The sequence below is a fragment of the Protomyctophum parallelum genome (assembly GCF_964188405.1).
Source record: "Protomyctophum parallelum genome assembly, chromosome: 21".
Lineage (NCBI taxonomy): Eukaryota > Metazoa > Chordata > Actinopteri > Myctophiformes > Myctophidae > Protomyctophum > Protomyctophum parallelum.
This window is the reverse complement of record NC_139713.1, coordinates 31779673-31799418: the sequence shown is the minus strand read 5'-3', so window position 1 is coordinate 31799418 and position 19746 is coordinate 31779673. Positions and strand designations below refer to the sequence as shown.

Sequence of the window (19746 nt, the reverse complement as noted above, 5' to 3'; positions counted from 1 at the left end):
CTACTTGTGTGTGTGCACGTGTGTGTTAAAAAAAAAAGGTGGTGGAATTGGTATAGGTTCAGTGGAGAGAGCCTCCAGGCAAAACCGTATACAAACCAGAGAAATCAGAGCCAGACTAGGTGAGGTGAGGAATTCCACATTCCTATAACCCGAGTTTCACAACGCTGGAAATGTGCCCGGCAAGCACGTGCGTGCGTGTGTGTGTGTGCGAGTGGTGCTGGGGGGGGGGTTACAGTTAACTTTAGTACACTGCGAAACTTGAAAGCGTGTGTTTCCACAGACGTGCGAGGGGAGACGTAGCATGGCTCGTGGTAACCCCGCAGCGCTGTTATCTGTGTTAAGGCAGCACCCGCAGCCTTGTTGTTCTCATGATAAGAATGCAATTTACGTCGGCGCTGCGTCGGAGGGCACACCTCCACACGGTCCAACTCTGTCCGTCCTAATCAGGAGGCTGATAAGAGCGCTCCACTAGTGTTGGCTTTGCACTTGATCTTTCCAAGGCTGCTATGGCCCTGGTGCTTCCTTTCCCAGCAACCCCCCCCCAACACAACTCTGTATGGACAGAGGCTTTTTAATAATTTTCAGATAGCCAATGAATATTGGGTTGGATTCTCATTAAGTGGCTCCTCCAATACGTTTTGGAAGGTATGGGTCCATAGTTCAGAGTTCTGCTGGAACGTTGATTAGATTGGCTTGCTGTGACGGGGCGTTATGGATATGTACGGTTTGACTGGTGCTGTTTTGCTGTCTTTGTTAATCTGTATTAACTGTATATTTATGTATTTATTTATTTACTGGTGTATATAATTCAATCTGTTTATTGCAACTTTTGCATTTGATGGTTTACACCGGAGGAAGCTATCTGTAGTACAAACTTTGTATGTTAAATTAATCTGTGGATTAAGCCCAGATTTGCTTCTAATAAGCAGACTTGGCAGCAATGGTCCACACCTCGTCACAAGTGGAGGGAGGGTTATCAGGGGGCTTTAGTGGCATAATGGGAACACGTCACTCCGTTCTCCTTGAAAGCGGTGCCAATGGACACAGCTCAGGCCTCTGTCCGGATGTAGCATCTTGCACCGCGATAATGTATACGTAATATGTCACTCACTCACTCGCTCAACCTATCACTTGCAAAACGACATTGCCGTGTTGTAATATTTACGCATGGTGTCATTATCACTGTAGCAACAAAGGTATTATCATCACAACATTTTGATAGCTGCGATAAGTTCCGATGAGCTAAATGGAAAAGTTGTACAATATAGAAGATTGATGGCTTGAGGCTGTTTTTCTTCAAAGCCCACAGAGTTTTAGCTATTACCGATGTCTAAGCTAAGTCATGTAATTATAATTTTTTGAACATAAAAATCATCCTTGGCGTTGCATACAGAATGCTTTAAAACTTCATGTAGCCCATATTCATGTACATTCAGGTGTTCCCAGTAGGATCATAATTCTGTACACGTTGGATGTTAGTAGAAAAGTTAAGTTAAGGCCTAAATGTTTATATATTACCCCAACACTTTTCAGGCCAAGGATCCATTAGGGGGGGAAGAGAGAGAGAGAGATATGAAGGGACCCCCACCACATATTGGATGGTTTTCAGACTTGTAACCACTTAAACCCTCAATTCTTTGTAAGATTGAACTTCGGCTTGGTACATGGTCTGCTCTTTTTTCTCCCCCTGTACGCCAAACCTCTTTGCCAAAAGTAGACAATCTACACTACAAGCTTGTAGATCTGCTATTTTCGGCTAATGCTCAAAGGTTTCTCTCAAGAGGTTTGGGGTTGGGTGGAGTTCAAGCCAGAAATAGAGGGCTCCATAGAGGCCCGCAAAATAAATCACAGTGAAATAACTTTTTAAAACAGGATAAACCTGACATGACCCAGGTTCTGGTTGTGACTTACGAGATGTTGCATTATGCCCTAATTACACCAGCTCTGTAGTTTACACCCACAGGAGGGGAAAAAAAGGAAACAAATACTAAATACTTCTCCAAAGTTCCTGGAAAACTTCATATCAATTTGTATAAATATTGTATGACTCCCAATGATGGTGTAGGAGTAGGAAGAAGTTTAGTGAGCTGCCCTTGGACACAGTGACATAGTGCAGGGAAGCTATGTCAGGGTCATGGATGCCTGGTTTCATGCTTGGACCGAAGCAACGGCCTATACAGCAGAGGAAATTGGTAGTGGATCAAATACATTGCCAGGAGAAAACATCAAGGTATGCCAGGAGCACTATCTCAAACTAAGCGTGTGGATGCGCTGGGAAATATCAATGAACAAGAGGCTTGGTTTTAACTACCGTGGTATATAGATGTTTCTGAGATTAGATTGAAGGACAAACCCTTTATTATTCCACAGAACTTAGAAAGGTACAGGTATAGGCATCAAGGCATCATTGTCACCTTTCCTAGTGTTGGAATTCCATCAATGTTTAACCACATCCATATCGTTGCTGTGTCGGAGCAGACACCTCTTGTCTCCATATTTTAACTTGTTGTGTTTGCAGCAATGCAGGCGTGCCATTAATGACAGTAACACACACCCTCTCGTGTAATATTGCTGAATTATTTACTCAAATTATGGACGCAAGGGTTGAGACATTTACACAATCATAAACAGTCACAATAAACTTAAACATACAAAACATGGGCCCCTTGGGAGTCAATTTGTACACTTTTGGAGTTAGATTAACACATTTGATTTGACTATGTCTGTATAATAATATGTGGATTGTGTGTCACAGATGAGGAAATTAAGTGTGGTTAAAGCATTCCCATCATTCCTATCATTCCAATCATTCTATGCAGGAAACAACACTGACTGAATTTACACATTGTTTGCAGAAAAGAAAAGTGTTGAAACTCACTCAGAGATGTATCAAATTTTGTTTAATTCGCTGCAATTCTTCATGCCCTATATGCAGGATTTGAACCAGGACAAACTTCTACCACTCTCGAAAGTAACTATGAGCTTCAGGCAGTGCTACTTGTCAACCTGTAGTCCATGTCTCAATAGAAAACCCTATCCAACCACTGCAAATGTAGCCTATAGTTATTGTTGTAGTAGTTAACTTTTTAATTGTTTTCATTAATCAAAGCCCTAATTGATCATACTACAGTGACAGTGTCACGCAAAAGCATCAAAAGTAGCCTACCGTGCAACCCTAAACGCGAGTCGACACGTTTTGAGCTTGTAGATCTGCTACTTTTGCTATTTTTTTTAATTGAATCCTGAAATGTCACAGATTTGTTCATTTTTAAGTCCCGTTGCGTTCTCATTTTTATCGACCATTTACACGAGAACGAACACTTTATGAAAACACTATAATGTCGCTAGGTGGCGGTAACGGACTGCCAAATAGACCAGTCACCCACGTACAAGAAGAAGAACCCCTTCACGCAACCCTGCGCAACACGGCTCCGTCTTTTTGGCAAATCTAGAACTTCCTGTTTGAGAGCTAGCAAATTTAAGACATCCTTGCTTTCAGAATAAAAGTGTCGTTAATTAAATAATTATTAATTTTATTATTTTATAATTAATTAATAATCATATTATGTTCTCAAAGATTTCCACTCTGGAATGTGTTTTCACTTTGTTGTGTTTTCCATCCTCGTCTAAAGACCACCTTTAGTCTTAGTCTTAACCCCACCAGCCTGTCCGCCAATTAAGGTCCTCTACCTTAGCCCTACTAGAGGTGCCTAGAACAAAAATGGTGACAAAGGGGGATAGGGCCTTTTCAAGCAGGGCTCCCAGGCTCTGGAACAGCCTGCCATCTGACCTGAGGTCTATTAGCTCCTTGGCTATTTTTTTAACTAAATTAAAGACCCACTTTTATAGGAAAGACTTTTTAAACCGATAACCAATGTTTGCTTTTAATTCCCTTGATAATGTAATTTTATTCTGCCTACTGTTTGATTGTTATTGATTGTTATGTAACACTTGTTTTTATATTGTTAAGCACTTTGTGACACTGTAAAAAAAGGTGCTATATAAATAAAGTTTATTATTATTATTATTATTATTTTGAATAACACACCATTTAGTTTTAATCCTATTAGTCATCTGAAATGGTTTAGTCTTCTTAGTCTAGTCTTAGTTGACTAAACAATATTTTATTCTTAGCCTGGGTCAACAAAATTAAAGGGACATTTCACCACTGGAAGAAACTCATTGTCACTCAATGTAAGTGGGGTTCCGTCTCAATGTTAAATTTAGTTGTCATTTACAAATGTAAAAGTTTAACTTTCACTACTAATTTGAAGGTGAAGGTCTATAGAACCATTTTGGTTCTAGTGGCAACCACAAAGATAAAATAAATTGGCCTCTAGGGGGCGTACCCCCCATTAGCCCTACCAAAATTCAGAGTAAAAGCGGCCATGTCTTTCTGGCACCCCAGAGCTCCTATTTCGAAGGAATCCCAGCAACGATTGTGTTAATGTTAATAGTATTTGTAGTAGATAACCGTAGCACAATTTGAAATTTTCACTTCATGAAGAATAATGTAGTCTCAGTCTGTGTGTTTGACTAGGGTTTGACTCGATTGCTGGATTACTACAACGACCATAATGCTTTGGTGCACTCACCCCACCTTGTGGAGAGGGGGAGGGCTGTCTTACTGAGACAACATGTAGTCCAGGAAGGAAGTGAAACCAGTGTCTATGACATCACAGACACTGAAATACTAAAATATCTAAAAACACATATTACCCACATAAAAACCCCAGGAAAGTGTTTGTTGTCTCCCGAGTCCCAAACATCATTAAAATAAGATCTGGTTGCAAAAGGGGTGAAGTGGTCCTTTGGACAAAATGCACACGGCCCCCCCATCTGACCGACTGAACATTTTGATTGATTGAATATGTTAACAGTTTGCAAAAAAAGGTACATTGGTAGGAGTTCATGCAAAAGGTTGCAAGCGCTTTCCAGATTTTCAAGTGGGCACGGATCCAGAAAGTGCTGGGAATCGGTGGCGTGTTGCATATTTGTTACTTTGTGTCTTGTACGCCAAGAGAAGGTAAGGTGCAATACATCAGGCGTATGACAGCAAATACTTACTTTGTAGCACTTAATTGTCTTCTTGGCACTCTGTGGACTTGACTATAGCCTGTTGTTGGTTCACCAGGGTTCGTGCCATTCACTCGGATCTTACATTAAGTCGCTCTGTATAACAGTGTCTGAAATGAATACCGGTAGATCGTCATTTTAATTGTAAGCGACAGCAAAATGTTTTCGAAAAACGGAACTAGCAGCAACATTGAAATCAAGGGTATACCACTGCAAATTGCACCAAATCTTTCAGTTAGCTCTGTGTCTGGTCATTAATTTAAAGTCTAAATGGAAAACGGCAATATCATTTTCTTACCAATTATAATGTATAGGCAATAGGCATACCTATAGAGTATTTGACACTCTTCTTAGTATTAACACATTCTGTATGTATTTAACTGAACTTAAATTCATACAAAAATATATTTTCCCTTTTGGAAAACAGAATATTTGTTGTTGATTGGGATTCAAATTAATTTGGTCTCAGCCTTTATGAATCAGAAGCTTTGAAGTTGAACATGTCAATAGAATCAACAGACACAATGGCTGTATTAGGGGTTAAGAAAGAGCTTGAGGAAAACCACATAGTGAATGAATGAATGAATGAATGAATGAATGAAGCAAGCTGAAAGTGGTTAACAGAAATACACTTTAGATGTTTTTATGGTAGAAATAAATGTCACATTTTAGTCACATGACCGTAGCATACTCTATTCTTTACAGCTGTGTTTTATCAGATATACACTGATAAAAGAAAAGAGGAAAAGGCCAGCACTCAACAATGTCCCTTTTTAACCCATTCTGACCTGAGATCAGATTCATACGAGGTTTCCACTGGACACACACTGGTCTGATTAAATGTATTTAGGACTGAGAATGCTGTATTCCATTTTGCTTTAATGACCGGATACAGCACTAGCCGAGATATTTTTTCTTTCTAAACCATTTGCTGTCCCACATGATTAAAATTGCAATCTATTCATTTCAGACACCGTAAGATCATTTTAAGTGGCATAACCAACAACAGGGTGGTCAAGTCGATAGAGTGCCAAGAAAACAATTAAGTAAGTATTTGCTGTCATATGCCTGATGTATTGCACTTTCTCCTGACATGTAAGACACAAAGTAACACATATTCAATAGCTACTGGTTCCCAACCCTGGAAATCAGTGGTGGAAAGTTACTACTACTGTAAGTACATTTACTCAAGTACTAGTGCTGTACTTAATACAATGTTGATGTATTCATACTTTACTTTTTAAAGTAAATTTTCAATTTATTTTACTTCTACACTCGAACATATCAGAGGCAAATTTTAGTTACTTTACTTTGTAGATTTTGATTATTATTACAAAACATACATTACCGTAACCATGTTAGCCGGATGCGACGCCTTGTGAGCGTGTAGATCTTCTATTTTAAATGGATTTTCATAGGCTACATTTGAAAACTTGAAATGGGACACTCAAATAATGAGTACTGTTGGTTACTTTTGGTACTTTTAAGTATATTTTTATGCCAATACTTGTGGACTCAAGTCACTTCTGAATAGAGCGCTGAAGTCCTGACGTCACTCGCTCATCCCCTGGTTCATCAAAGCTTTTCTCTATGGAGAATAACATGGGGTCAAAATCGTCTCATATAAGCATTGTGGTCCAAAAATAAACAAACTGTCTCAGCAAAATTGTAGGGGAGGTGTGTCTGTATTGTTTATGCCAGTCCGTCCCTCATATTTGATAGTCTGTTTCTAGCTAAAATGTAACTAATTCAGCAGCAATAACATTAGCGTTTTCTCACAGTCAGTTGATTCTTACTTATGAGTGAAACGGCCGGGATGATTTGCTTATTTTTCAATCGCATGATCTAAAATTCCCCTATGGGGATTTCAATGCAAAAAGTACAAATGAAGTAAAAATTACCCCGTGGACTTCGGTGCTCTATTCCGGACTTTTACTTGAGTATTTCTACATTGCAGTGTTGATACTTTTACTTACTGTATTAAAAGTGAAACATTTTAGTACTTTTTCCACCACTGCTGGAAATGCATTTGGCCTACCCATCTGACCACTTGAAGGAATACTTCACTCATTTTCAACCTAGGTTAGGTTTACATAATTGGTCCTATCACTACGAGCCGGTCATTATTGAGAACTAAACCACGGCAGGGGTTATTCATTCTTTACTTTTTGCTGGAGACCCCCTGTAAGCCCCTCAAGGACTCTTGGGTGGGGGGCAAGTCCTTTGTCACCACCCTGTTCCAAGTACCGTATTGAAATCCAAGTCAGAAATGGGTTTTTGTGGCTGGCTGCCACACATTCCTCCATCGCTCAGGAATGATATTCAACTGGTGGCCTTGATTGATTTGTGGAGCAGCTCAATTGATGTGGGCCCAAAACGCTGATGTCATTGAGCAGGCATGCCAGTCTGCCCAGCATTCTCTCAGCATGCCAGAAATGCTGCTCTAATTGATGCTCTCTCTCTCTCTCTCTCTCTCTCTCTCTCTCTCTCTCTCTCTCTCTCTCTCTCTCTCTCTCCCCCCTCCCTGTCTCTCTCCCTCCCTTCCCACTCTCCCTCTCCATCCATCTTCCATTTCTTTCCATCTCTCCGCTGTCTCGTTAAATTAGACAACAATGGTTACTTTAATGGTAACATTGTTAATTTACACAAACATTAGTGCGCCATTTGTCCACCCCCATTGTTTGCTGAGCTTTCAAAACTGTGGCACACGAACAAAACCAATCCACTTCCAAACAACCAGGTTGCAGTCAGACAGGGCTTGGAATAGAAGAGAGAGATAGAGAGAGAGGGAGAGAGAGAGAGAGAGAGAGAGAGAGAGAGGAATTGGAGACAGCAAAGGATAGACGGAACTGAGAGAGAGTGTGCGTGTATCTGTATTTCTGACTGCGCGTGTGTGCGTGCGTTTGTGTCTGTGTGTGTGTGTGTGTGTGTGTGTGTGTGTGTGTCGGTGGGGAGATTGTGTGTTTTGCCAGTTGTGTTAGTGGATGTTTTGACATTCTCGCGGCAGGGCCAGACCGCGGATGGTTCCTTTGTTCTCCCAGGCGATCCTTATCACCGCCTAGTGCCAGTAGTGAGCTCACTCAAACACCACCGCAGACTCCCTGTCTGTCCGCCACGCCACTCAGCCCCCCGCAGTGCCCCTGTGTTTGTGCGCGCGCGTGTGCGCACATGCGCGTGTGTGCCGGATAAAAATCATCATCAAAAGTTGTCATCTCCCGTGGGAGTAGTGTGAACATAGTGGGATCCGAACCCTTGCCAAAATACCTTTTTGTGGTCATGCTCATACCCCCCCCCCCCCCCCCCTTCCCAAATATCTATTCTGTTGATGTCTCATTTCTCCCATAATGAGTGCTTTGTCCTTCTCGTTCTTTCTCTCTCTGTGTTTCATTACCATACCGAATGTAAATCTCCCATTCAGTCTTTGAAAGGCTTAATTTCAGAGCACAGAGGGCTTTAATACATAATAGCAGTGTAATTAGGGGCAGAGGAAGGGAAAAGTACCTGCCATTGATGCCAGCCCCTTTATAACCAACCAAAAATCGGCAACAATGGACTGACGGACCCACATCCGGGGTCCCAAACTAAACTCGAACAAATTGCCCTGATAAATATCCCTCCTGCCCTCCCTACTCCCAGACCCCTTTTTATCCGACTGCCAGTTATGTGGCCACATAATTTAAACAATGTGACTGTTATGTGCCGGCATTGTTTTGATGGGCAAAGGAGTCGGCGAGGCAGTCAGGACGGGTCTCGCGGCCTCTGTGTCTTTTGTGAGGTTCTTGGGGAATGCCGCATCCACCCCACTGAATAACAAGAGTGGACAAACTATGCGAACAATGTCCAAACAGGCCATATTACAAACAAAACAATCACTTGGCGGCATCGGAACATGCTCCCTCAAAACAAAAGACAGAGAAGGAGTGAGACGCAACCAATGAGAGCCAAGAGCAGGAAGAAAAAAGAGATATCATTTTGTGATGGAGCAAAAGAGAAATCTGCCTACTCGTGATTTTTTTTTATCCATGCTCATTTTCATATAAATGTCATGTAAAATAAAATGTACTCTCAGCTGCTCTTTTGTAACTCAGTCAGAAGTATTGATAGTGGTTTTTAAACAGTGGGTTGTTTCTTGGTTATTTGACGTTCCCCAGTGGCGAGTCAGCACAAATTCTGCTGAGACATTAAAGCTCAGTTGATACGTTCACCCTTGATGTTAGTGTGAAATATGTACTGTATTATTTATGAATGGGGGGACCTTGTCGCCTGGAGATGATGTCTTTGACCGTTTGTCTGTCTGTGTGTCTGTCTAACTAATCTCAGACACTGCTGGATTTATCTGCAACATTTTATTTTTGGCCAGTAGGCCAGTAGTTTTTTTTTAATAGGTCTCATAGTGCCGCAATACCAGCCTATTACTCTCGACCCCTACAATCAATCCACATTTAGAGGGAGGGCCTATTTCTTTTTACCAAAACACCATACATGAACAGCCAATCAACTGTACATGTTGAAAAGTCCCCCCCACAGCTTCCTTGAGATGGCTGCAACCCCCGACTTTGTAGACAACCCCGCCTGGTGGAGATATGCGCTTTGTAGTTAGTTGTATGCTTATCACCTCTGTGTAGTGAATAGCCAATTATTTTGTACCCCTTTTTTCTCCCCACTTTAGTCATTATGCCATCGAATTCCTCCCCACACACATTTCTGTGTTGACACTGCTATATCCCACTGACTCACCTGCCAGTGAGGAGCCCCCACCGGGAGGACATATAAGGTCTTCGTCCTACTGCACCTGCCCAATACTCCCCGCTGACAGGTGCTGCCCCCAGCCCGTAGGAGTATACATGCAATGATAAATCCCCACCTGGCATCCCCCAATTGTGTTTGCATAGATGCCTGACAAAGATTCAAACCCGCAACCTCTATGGCGCCATCAGAGCCATATTCAGAACAGTTTGGGCCCATATTATAGGCCTACAGGCCCTATACAGCACCATGACCTGTTGGCCCATGGTCCCTCTGTATCTTATCTTTCTGGGTATAAAGGGGCGGTAATGAGGTCCAGCTTGGAACACAAGAAAACCTGGTGTATGGCATTTCCACATTATGTTATCATAGTTTACTGTTAATACCTTGACTTCCTCCCCAGCATGTGCTAATCCCACTACCTCCTGAGCTCCTTACTCACGGGTCATATATTCAAAAGGGGCTTCAGGCTAGGCCTTAAGAGTGACCACATTTTCTAAAACTCAAACCGGGACCCTAAATCGCTTACATCCGATTTCAAAGATAGCGAAAATTGAAGATCTACAAGCTCACACAACGTGTCGCATCGCTTGTGTTTATGCTACTTTTGACAATTTCATATTTTATTTTCCTATAAATGCACCAAGTCTCAGTACGTCTGTCTGTCTGTACGTCTGTAATGCACGTAACTCGAGAACCGTTTGCCTCACCGACTTCAAATTCACCACACGCATTCCACACCCCCGCAGGGAGTGCGGTGCCCTGTGTGAAGTCGGTCGGACCCATGGTTGTCCAGGCCTCTGCCCGGGCTCTGGACAGGGCCCCTGAACAGGCTCTATGGAGCTTATGCATATCCGGGTGGGGCATGGATCTCCAACGTCCATCATGACCGACTCTGTGCTCTAAACTGGGACGCCATTTTAATGTATGGTTGTGAACACGAAAACATTTATTGCGAACGCAGTGATTGCGAACCAGTGAGCACTAACTATGAGACCCTGCAGATCATGTCTGTGTGTCTGTCTGTCCCGCTGTGACACCACCCACCCGCCACCAGAGGGCGCAGCTGTAGCACACACACACACACACACACACACACACACACACACACACACACACACACACACACACACACACACACACACACACACACACACACACACACACACACAACCACACACACACACACAGTAGAAAACAAAGGAAAAAAAAGTACGTAATTGTTGTTATTGCAATTTACGAGCTGCGTTCGCTTCCCGCGTTTGCGTGTCTTACTTGTCTATATTGTGCAACACACGTCTAGATGGACAGGCATAATAGCTTGAGATGCCCATGCCCTAAAATTCTCTCCCTCTCTCTCTCTCTTTCTCTCCCTCTCTCACACTCTCTCTCTATCTGTCTCTCTCTCTCTCTCTCTCACTCTCTCTGTCTCTCTCTCTCACTCTCTCTGTCTCTCTCTCAGGTTTACTCTCCATGCAGTGGACAGCCGAGGCAGTCGCTCTGAGTCCAGCTTTGTCTCGGTGAGGACATCTTGTCCAATGGTGGACGATAGTCGAGCAGAAGGTAGGCTACTAACTGGTAGTAGTGGAGCAGAAGTAAAAGTATTGGATATCGTAAATGCTCAAGTAAAGTACAGTACTTAAGTGAATGTACTTAGTCACTTTTCACGCCTGCTAACTGGGGCTGCAACAGTTAATAGATTTAATTTAAAAAAAATCACATCTGTGTGAGCGGTGCAACTATGCTGTTATTGTTATAGGTACTGTACTGAACTCTAGGGAAAACCCCAGGTCACACAGCGCTAGCCGCTCAACAGTGCCACCCCAGGTCACAGAGCGCTACTGCAGCTGTCCGTGCTGAAATGGACACACACACACACACACACACACACACACACACACACACACACAAACTGCGTATTGGAGCGCCACTCCAATACGTCTCAAATATGGGGCACCGCTCAAACAAGAACAAAAACAGAGAAAACAAGCAGCACAGCAGGCATTGGGCAGCTGGGTGCTGTATGCCTCTGCATGTTTATTTTAATGATCAGTCAATTAAACCTGTTCATTATTTATTTACTGCTTCAGTGAGGTTTCTATCAAGTAGCTGAACTTTGAATGTCGGATGTGGAATTCCTCCAAACCCTTCCAAATAACCAGACTGTATAGGAGTCTTTGGGTTCAGTCTCACAATTTAGCATTACAAAATAAGTAACTGCATCATCTTCTTCCAAGTTTATTGAAAGTTCCTATCAAGTATGTCGGTATCTTTTTAAAGAAAAAAAAAGGTTATTTATTTATTTTTATATTGTTGTTCTAATTAAAATCTTAGTTAGTTCGTTTTTTTTTTTGCCCCGCCCCCGATGAATCAACTTTTCAAAAAAAAAAAACTTTATTTTTCAGAATCGTTCAAGAATAGCAGACGTACCGTGACTTGCCACAAGCTTGCAGATTTGCTATTTTTTGAATAGTGTGAAGTCGGTCAGACCAATAGTTGTCCGGGCCTCTGCCCGGGCTCTGGACAGGGCCCCTGAACAGGCTCTATGGAGCTTATGCATATCCGGGTGGGGCATGGATCTCCAACGTCCATCGTGACCGACTCTGTGCTCTACAGCCGGGCACCGGCTTTTTTTTACAATATTGAGTAAATCTACCTATAATGATGAGCCCAAAACTGGGACGCCAGTTTAATGTATGGTTGTGAACACGAAAACACTTATCTATATTGTGCAACACACGTCTAGATGGACGGGCATATAGCTTGAGAGGCCCTCACTGTTCTTATAGTTAGGATGGGTTTATTGGCGGTTCGCCTTTTACGAAAGCCCATTTAGGACAAAACTCTGTGTACAGAGTCTGTGTACAGAGCCGTGCTTGGTTAATGGATATAACATTATAAGAATTCTGTAAGAAAACGGCTTGTCCGGAATTCTACTTTAACTACTGTTAATTGCTGCTTGGGGACTCCCAGGAACCACCCCCCACCCCACTTTGAGAACTGCTGTTGTATAGTGCTCTCTCTCTCTCTCTCTCTCTGTCCCTCTCTCTCTCTCTCTCTCTCTCTCGCTCTCTCTGCAGAGATAGCCGACAAAGTGTACAACCTGTACAACGGCTACACCAGCGGCAAAGAGCAGCAGACGGCCTACAACACACTGATGGAGGTCCCGCCCCCTTTGCTCTATCGAGTGCAGCATCACTACAACTCCCACTACGAGAAGTTTGGAGACTTTGTCTGGCGCAGTGAGGACGAGCTGGGCCCCAGGTGAGGAGTGCTTTTAACCAGTAGTGGGAAGTACATTTACTCAAGTACTGTACTTGTTTTATACCTTTGAATCGGGATGCTGTGTATGCTCTGTGTCTCATATATATATATATATATATATGTATTGCTATACATTTTGAAGGATACAGAATTTTAAGGTTTTCAGAAAACTTAGGATAGGTTTTTAGAAGGTGTTTTTTTTTAGAATCGGACTCTGGTATCAAGTACGTTTTTGAGGTACTTCTGCTTTACTGGTGTTTCCCCCCCGATGTTCTGTATACTTTTACTTTTCTACACTCCACTACTTGGCAAATATTGTACTTTTACGCCACAACAATTATTTTTGATCTCGCCCTTCCTGGCCATGAGGGACTCCGGTCAACAAAGTGGTTAAAATCCATAATGGTGTCTAGGCGGTGTGAAGTTACTGTATATTGCTACATACTGGTAGGTGGATCACACCTTTTTCACAGGCAAGGAAACACGGCATACTGTACGCACGCACGCACGCATGCATGCATGCACGCACACACACACACACACACACACACAAACACCATGGTCAGCAATAATTCTGGACAGCAAAATATTGGTTTAGGCTTTCGCTGCAAATCCTTGCCCCATAAAACGAGAAGGGTCTGTCTGCGCCTTGCGAGGAGAGTGTGTGTGTGTGTGTGTGTGTGTGTGTGTGTGTGTGTGTGGGGGGGGGGGGGGGTTAGGGGCATGTTGGCATCCAACCAATCATGACGAGTTTTGTTCCATTGGAGTACCATCTCATAAGAGCATACATCTCATAAAAGAAGCCACATGGCATCGCAATATATTTTCATTCATTTGCTCAAGTTCATCCCGTGTTTTTATTTCCTCTCATTTACCTTTTTTCATATTTTTTTTTTCATTATTTCTAGAGCCGTTTGGTCACTGGACCAAACAAGTGCTAAGTCTACAAAATGATGGCCTTGTTTTTGCAAGGTGTCACTGTCGGGCAGTATAACCTCATATGTCCAAGACGGTTACTTTGCAGGATTTTCCATTGGATCCAATTTAGTCAAACGCTCTCTTGTTAATACTTATACAATATTCATAGAACTCAAAGACACTTTCACATACATACATTGTTTGCCTTTTCTTTTTGCCGCGATACTCAAACAAAAAAACTGAAGTTAAAATATGGAGATATGAGGTTTCTGTCCCGACGGCAAACGAAGGACTGTTCTCCAGTGAGCCAGCTGTGGGTCTTTGGGCCTTAACGAAGGCGCAGGGCTCCAAGCGCTGGCACCACAAGGGTAGCAGTGAATAAAGGAAGGCGCTTGTTTGTATATGGAGGCCATAATATTCATTCATAAAAAGCCACTTCTCTGGTTACCTGTAAAGGCCTGCGGCCGCACAATAAATGGTGGAATGTTTTTTTTTTTGGGGGGGGGGGGGAGGCGTTGGAGATGGCCACTGCTCCGATGGCCCCAAATATTTTCACACGCACAATAAGTAGGACTTGAGGGGGTTCCAGGGCAGTGTTGATTTTGACAGCAAACTTTGTTGAGCTGTTGAGCTGTTCCAAACATGACCCGCTTTAATTACTTCAGTCTATATATCTATAGCTTAATTAATTACTAGTATTAAAATGTTATTGTCTTTTTTTGTGCCCAATTTATGTGTATTTGTTTAGTTCATTAAGTCAACATAACTATAACTAAATGCATTTTAAATTAAATAAAAAGGTTACTTTTCAGGATTCCAATTCAAAAATAGCAAAACTAATATTCAGCATTTCAACGGAAATATTGCAAAAATAGCTGATCTACAAGTAACGCGTTTTGAGCTTGTAGATCGCCTACTTTTGAACAGAAATATTTTCAATATAAATATGCAATGTGGCCCTCAGTCTGTAGTGAATGTGGAAATATCGTGGGCCTCTCCATCATCAAAGTTGCTCACCCCCTGTGGTAGAGTACAAAAATGTGAGTACTTCTTCCGCCACTGGCCAGAGCTACTGTATAGTGTCATTATTATCATTATTTTATGCATCTATCAAAGTGGCAGCACAGTGTTCTGCCCACTGGACAGTGAGTGCCCTCAAGGAGAAAGCTAATGGTTGCAGCCAGGTGTAAAATATATGCACTGGCAGAGCACTCTGGGTCAAGGTTTTATTTCAAGGTTTATCATTTATTCACTCACAAGTTTTATTTTAAGGTTTTTAATTCATTGCTATATTTAAGGTTCTGGTTATTATCGCTACACTTGAGTTATGTTGTCGTGTCTGTATTATAATATTTACATTTATATAATGTAGAAATGCTGTTGCCGATTGCCGCCGAAGGCAGAGGAAGAAATGTCACCATTTTCAAGTTTTCAAGTTTTTGCAAAACATATATTTTTTAACATTTCTCCTACACATTTTCATTAATCCCTCAACTTCTACAGATAACCACTTACCTCTATAATGACTGCATGAATTCCAAACATTGCCGGCCCACAATGACCTACCTGACCTATGCTCCGAGCTGCACTTTTTCTAGGTTACAGTCTAGTTGCATACATTTCATTGGACGACATAATGTAACGTAACGCCTTTATATGTTTTACATTTGATGACATAGTGATGCATGGCATTTCTTTATGGTTTTTACATTGAACAGCATAGTTTTGCATGACATTGCTTTTGCGTTTTTTACACTGGACGACATATAGTCTGCTAGCATGGCATTGTTTTTATACATCTCAGAAGCGTAGGGAGTGCGTAGGGAAGTGCGTAGGGAAAGCATTTGGATGAGCGACTGGGAGTTATTTACTGCCTGAAGTTGGCAGGGCTTGGCCTCATTGGTGTAATTTATGATCCGTTTCTATCGGTGGTGCCTTTTAAAAGGTAACAGAATGGCCATTTGAAACGCAATGCATAGTCAGCACTCAGCAACTCCTTCCATGGAGCATATAGCCTGAAAATACCTACAACTGACCAACGGAGTTATTACACTGAAACACACTGATTCTCAACCTGTGGACAGTGGGTCCCCCGTTCACAGTAAAGTGACAATTTAATTACCTTTAAGACCGTTTTATGTACCTCAAAAACAGAATAAAAGAAATGAAAAAGACAATTTCTGTATTAAACATAATCGACAACTTACTGTAGTATACTAAATCATGGCATGGCGGCAGCACTATTATTTTGTACTGCATCGTCATTTTAAATGTTTCAAAAGTACAAATCCAAGTTTCCCATCCTGGTTGCCACAGGCTTGTTGCATTGTTTCTGTTGTAAGTTGTAACTGATTACTTCCCATTGATTATCAACCTACACTTACAATTTTAAGAACCCACATGCAGTTTAGCAAGGCATTAGGGTCACAGGCACATTTATCTATCTATCTATCTATCTATCTATCTATCTATCTATCTATCTATCTATCTATCTATCTATCTATCTATCTATCTATCTATCTATCTATCTATCTATCTATCTATCTATCTATCTATCTATCTATCTATCTATCTATCTATCTATCTATCTATCTCTGGCTCCAAGGCTGGCTCCAAGGAAATAGAAACTAAACTCGTAGTGGAGTATTATATATATTAATATTAATATAATATTTGCCCCCGACATGTAGTGGAGTAGAAGTAAAATATAGAACATTGGAAATACTCCAGTACAGTCAATTAAAAAAATCCCTCAAAGTTTAAAATGATTTGGCGGCCCGCGGACCCCCTTGTAGTAACCCTGAAGACCTGTCCCCGAACCCCCTGTTGAAGACCCCTGCTCTATAGGATACAGAATGTTGTTGCTGTCGGTCGGAAAAACCTTGGTGCGGAAACAGCATGGGATCTACAAGCTCTCAACCTGAGCTTGTAGATTGCCTATTTTCGCTATTTCACAGTATTATTATTTTTTAATAAATAAAAGGAACGGTTTTGGACATACAAGGTTTTGGCCCGACAGCAACGATATTAGGCTTGAAAGTGTTTTGCATGTTGGGCGTGCGTGCGCGCATGCATGCGTGCATTATGCACATGGACTGGTAGCTTCTCCACTTCAATCTGGCTTAATGTATAGTGCTTTCAGCTGTCTATGCAGCAGGGGATACAGCTATTGACTATACCGTATATCCACAATGCTATTACGTCATCCTTCGGGGCTGGGAAACCCCATCCCATCAGGGTTGTGATGCAACACACATTTATGCGTGGCACACGGCGCGAGAGAGCAAGACGGGGTCTAATGACTGCGTGGCTCCCAAGAGGGATCTGGGAATGAATGCTGACCACCACTGACCAGTCTATGGCATCGCTCACGTTACAGTATAACGTTTCTACAGAATGAATGCTGACCACCACTGACCAGTCTATGGCATCGCTCACGTTACAGTATAACGTTTCTACAGAATGAATGCTGACCACCACTGACCAGTCTATGGCATCGCTCACGTACAGTATAACGTTTCTACAGAATGAATGCTGACCACCACTGACCAGTCTATGGCATCGCTCACGTTACAGTATAACGTTTCTACAGCGCATGCAGTGGTGGTTCCCAAAACGTTTCGCTTCAAGACCCCTAACATTTTAGTCTAGTTTATATTTTTTGACATAATTGTCAAAATATTTACTTTTAGCCATCATAGCTTAGTTTCTATTTAGCTATTCATCTGTGGAAAAAAAAAAGGCATTTTTCGCCATAGCTGCAGTCGACGAAATCAACACTGTCTGACGTGGATTCCTCGTGGCCTTTGTCTCCTCCTCCTTCTTCCACAGGAAAGCTCACCTGATCCTGCGCAGGGTGGAGAGGATTAGCCGCTACTGCCGTGCGCTGCTGCGCAGCGCCTACATCCAGAGCCGCACCGACACCATGGCGTATGTGCACTGCCGGAGCGAGGAGGGTGTCCGCCCCCCCAGCAGCGGCGGCGGCGTCTGGCACGGCTCCTTGCATGAGACACGCATCGCCTGCATGGAGAAGCTCATCTCCGTGCAGCGCAACACGTACGGCAACACCAAGCTCCGATGAGACGAGGCCTAGAGGTTACTTTAGTAATTATACAGTTCTTTAATGAAAGGAGCAAAAAATTGGTTTGCTTTACGGGAGGAGCGCCATCTCCTTGAGAGCTTAAAATGAAACCGAATGCCTGGACCCATTTGGTTTCATGTTACACTCTCGAGGAGATGGCGCTCCCCCCGTAAAGCAAACCATTTTGTGAAATGGCAGATTAAAAGAACTTTGAGTTTCGGAAGACCTGAAGGCCGCACGTGTTGTTGCTCCTTCCTCCCGGGCAAGATGACACTGATCAATGTACCGCCTCATCATCGCTAACACACTGCAGCTGGCAGGTGTCTCTCCAAATGACTGGTAATGTTTTTGGAAAAAGACCAGGAGAGCCCAGAAGAACCTCCGAAGTCACTGGACATTGTGTAATAGCTACTTGGGGTGGGGGGGGGGGGGGAGATGTATTTTTTGTGTGGCCTACTTTTATTAAAATTTGGGACGGGGGGATAAACATTCAAATATGAAACAGTGCAGTTTGAATATGTAAATTATCGTTCAGAGAAAAGGGGTTGACTTAAAAAAAGAAAAAAGAAAGAAAGAAAAATAAACACTGAATGTAATATTGTAGTTCCTTCGTGGTGCTTTAAAAAAGAGACTTCCTCGGAGCGCGCACGCACGCACGCGCGCACACACACGCGCACGCACGCGCACACACACACACACACACACACACACACACACACACACACACACACACACACACACACACACACACACACACACACACACACACACACACACACACACACACACACAACACAATCAAACATCTGAAGCAAAGTTAACAGATCTAATAAGCACTACATATTGCCACCAGGTTTTGTAGGCGACACTGACTATCCAAAACACAGATTTGAGAGATATTTTGGAATCGATCTCTCTGAACTTAAAAGTGGAACTAAATTTAAACAGCGTATTATGCCAAGACCAAGCAAAAACAATGATCAAAAATAGTTACATTTGTTTTGCCATAGCCTTTAAAATAGCCTTTTCTTCATAGTTTTCCATTTAATTTGTAATTATACTCTTGAAGATATCACTTCTTGTTTATAACGATGTACAGTCCTTTCCTTTTGCTGTATGCCACAAATAGTTGCTTGGGTTTTTTGTTTTAATCTTAACTCAGCCATGTATCTTAACTTAAACCAAGTTTAGAATTAGTTTTAAATTTAGATCTACAGTATCACTAGATTAAACACTTTAAATGACTAGCAGGGTTTGAGGACATACCTACACTACAGTACCCACCAGATTGAAACCTGTCAATTTTATTTATTTATTTATTTGTTATATATTTTTTTCTATGTATTTAATATGCCTGTAACCTGATACTGTGGCCTTGGTTATAACATACATGTTGGATGTGGACATCTTATCGCTCTGCACTTCATCAGGTGTCTCATTTTAGATTTTTCACGTGGGCTATTCACAGATGTACAAGACCATAGCGCGTCACTTCGTGCCATGCGACAAGCTTGTACATCTGCTATTTGTGAAACATTTCTGAAAAGTCCAGAAAGGGTCCTTAAGTCAGTTTGTACAGTTTGTACATCTGCTATTTTTGAATAGCCAACGCAAACATCTAAAAAGGACACAGATGCTTTCCCAGTTTTAATGGGCTCAAA

The 19746-nt window shown here is 42.2% G+C and overlaps 1 protein-coding gene across 1 annotated transcript in view; it reads left to right on the top strand.

Moving 5' to 3' along the window:
* Nucleotides 1-18088, top strand: part of astn2 (astrotactin 2) — a gene marked incomplete at its 5' end in the record, with an annotated part of 505571 nt that extends 487483 nt beyond the window's left edge. The window contains 3 exons of the mRNA XM_083793933.1: nt 11285-11385; nt 12903-13086; nt 17836-18088. Coding sequence (XP_083650059.1) covers nt 11285-11385; nt 12903-13086; nt 17836-18085 — 535 coding nt within the window. The 3' untranslated portion in view covers nt 18086-18088. The remainder of the gene's footprint in view (nt 1-11284; nt 11386-12902; nt 13087-17835) is intronic.
* Between the last annotated feature and the right edge of the window lie 1658 nt (nt 18089-19746).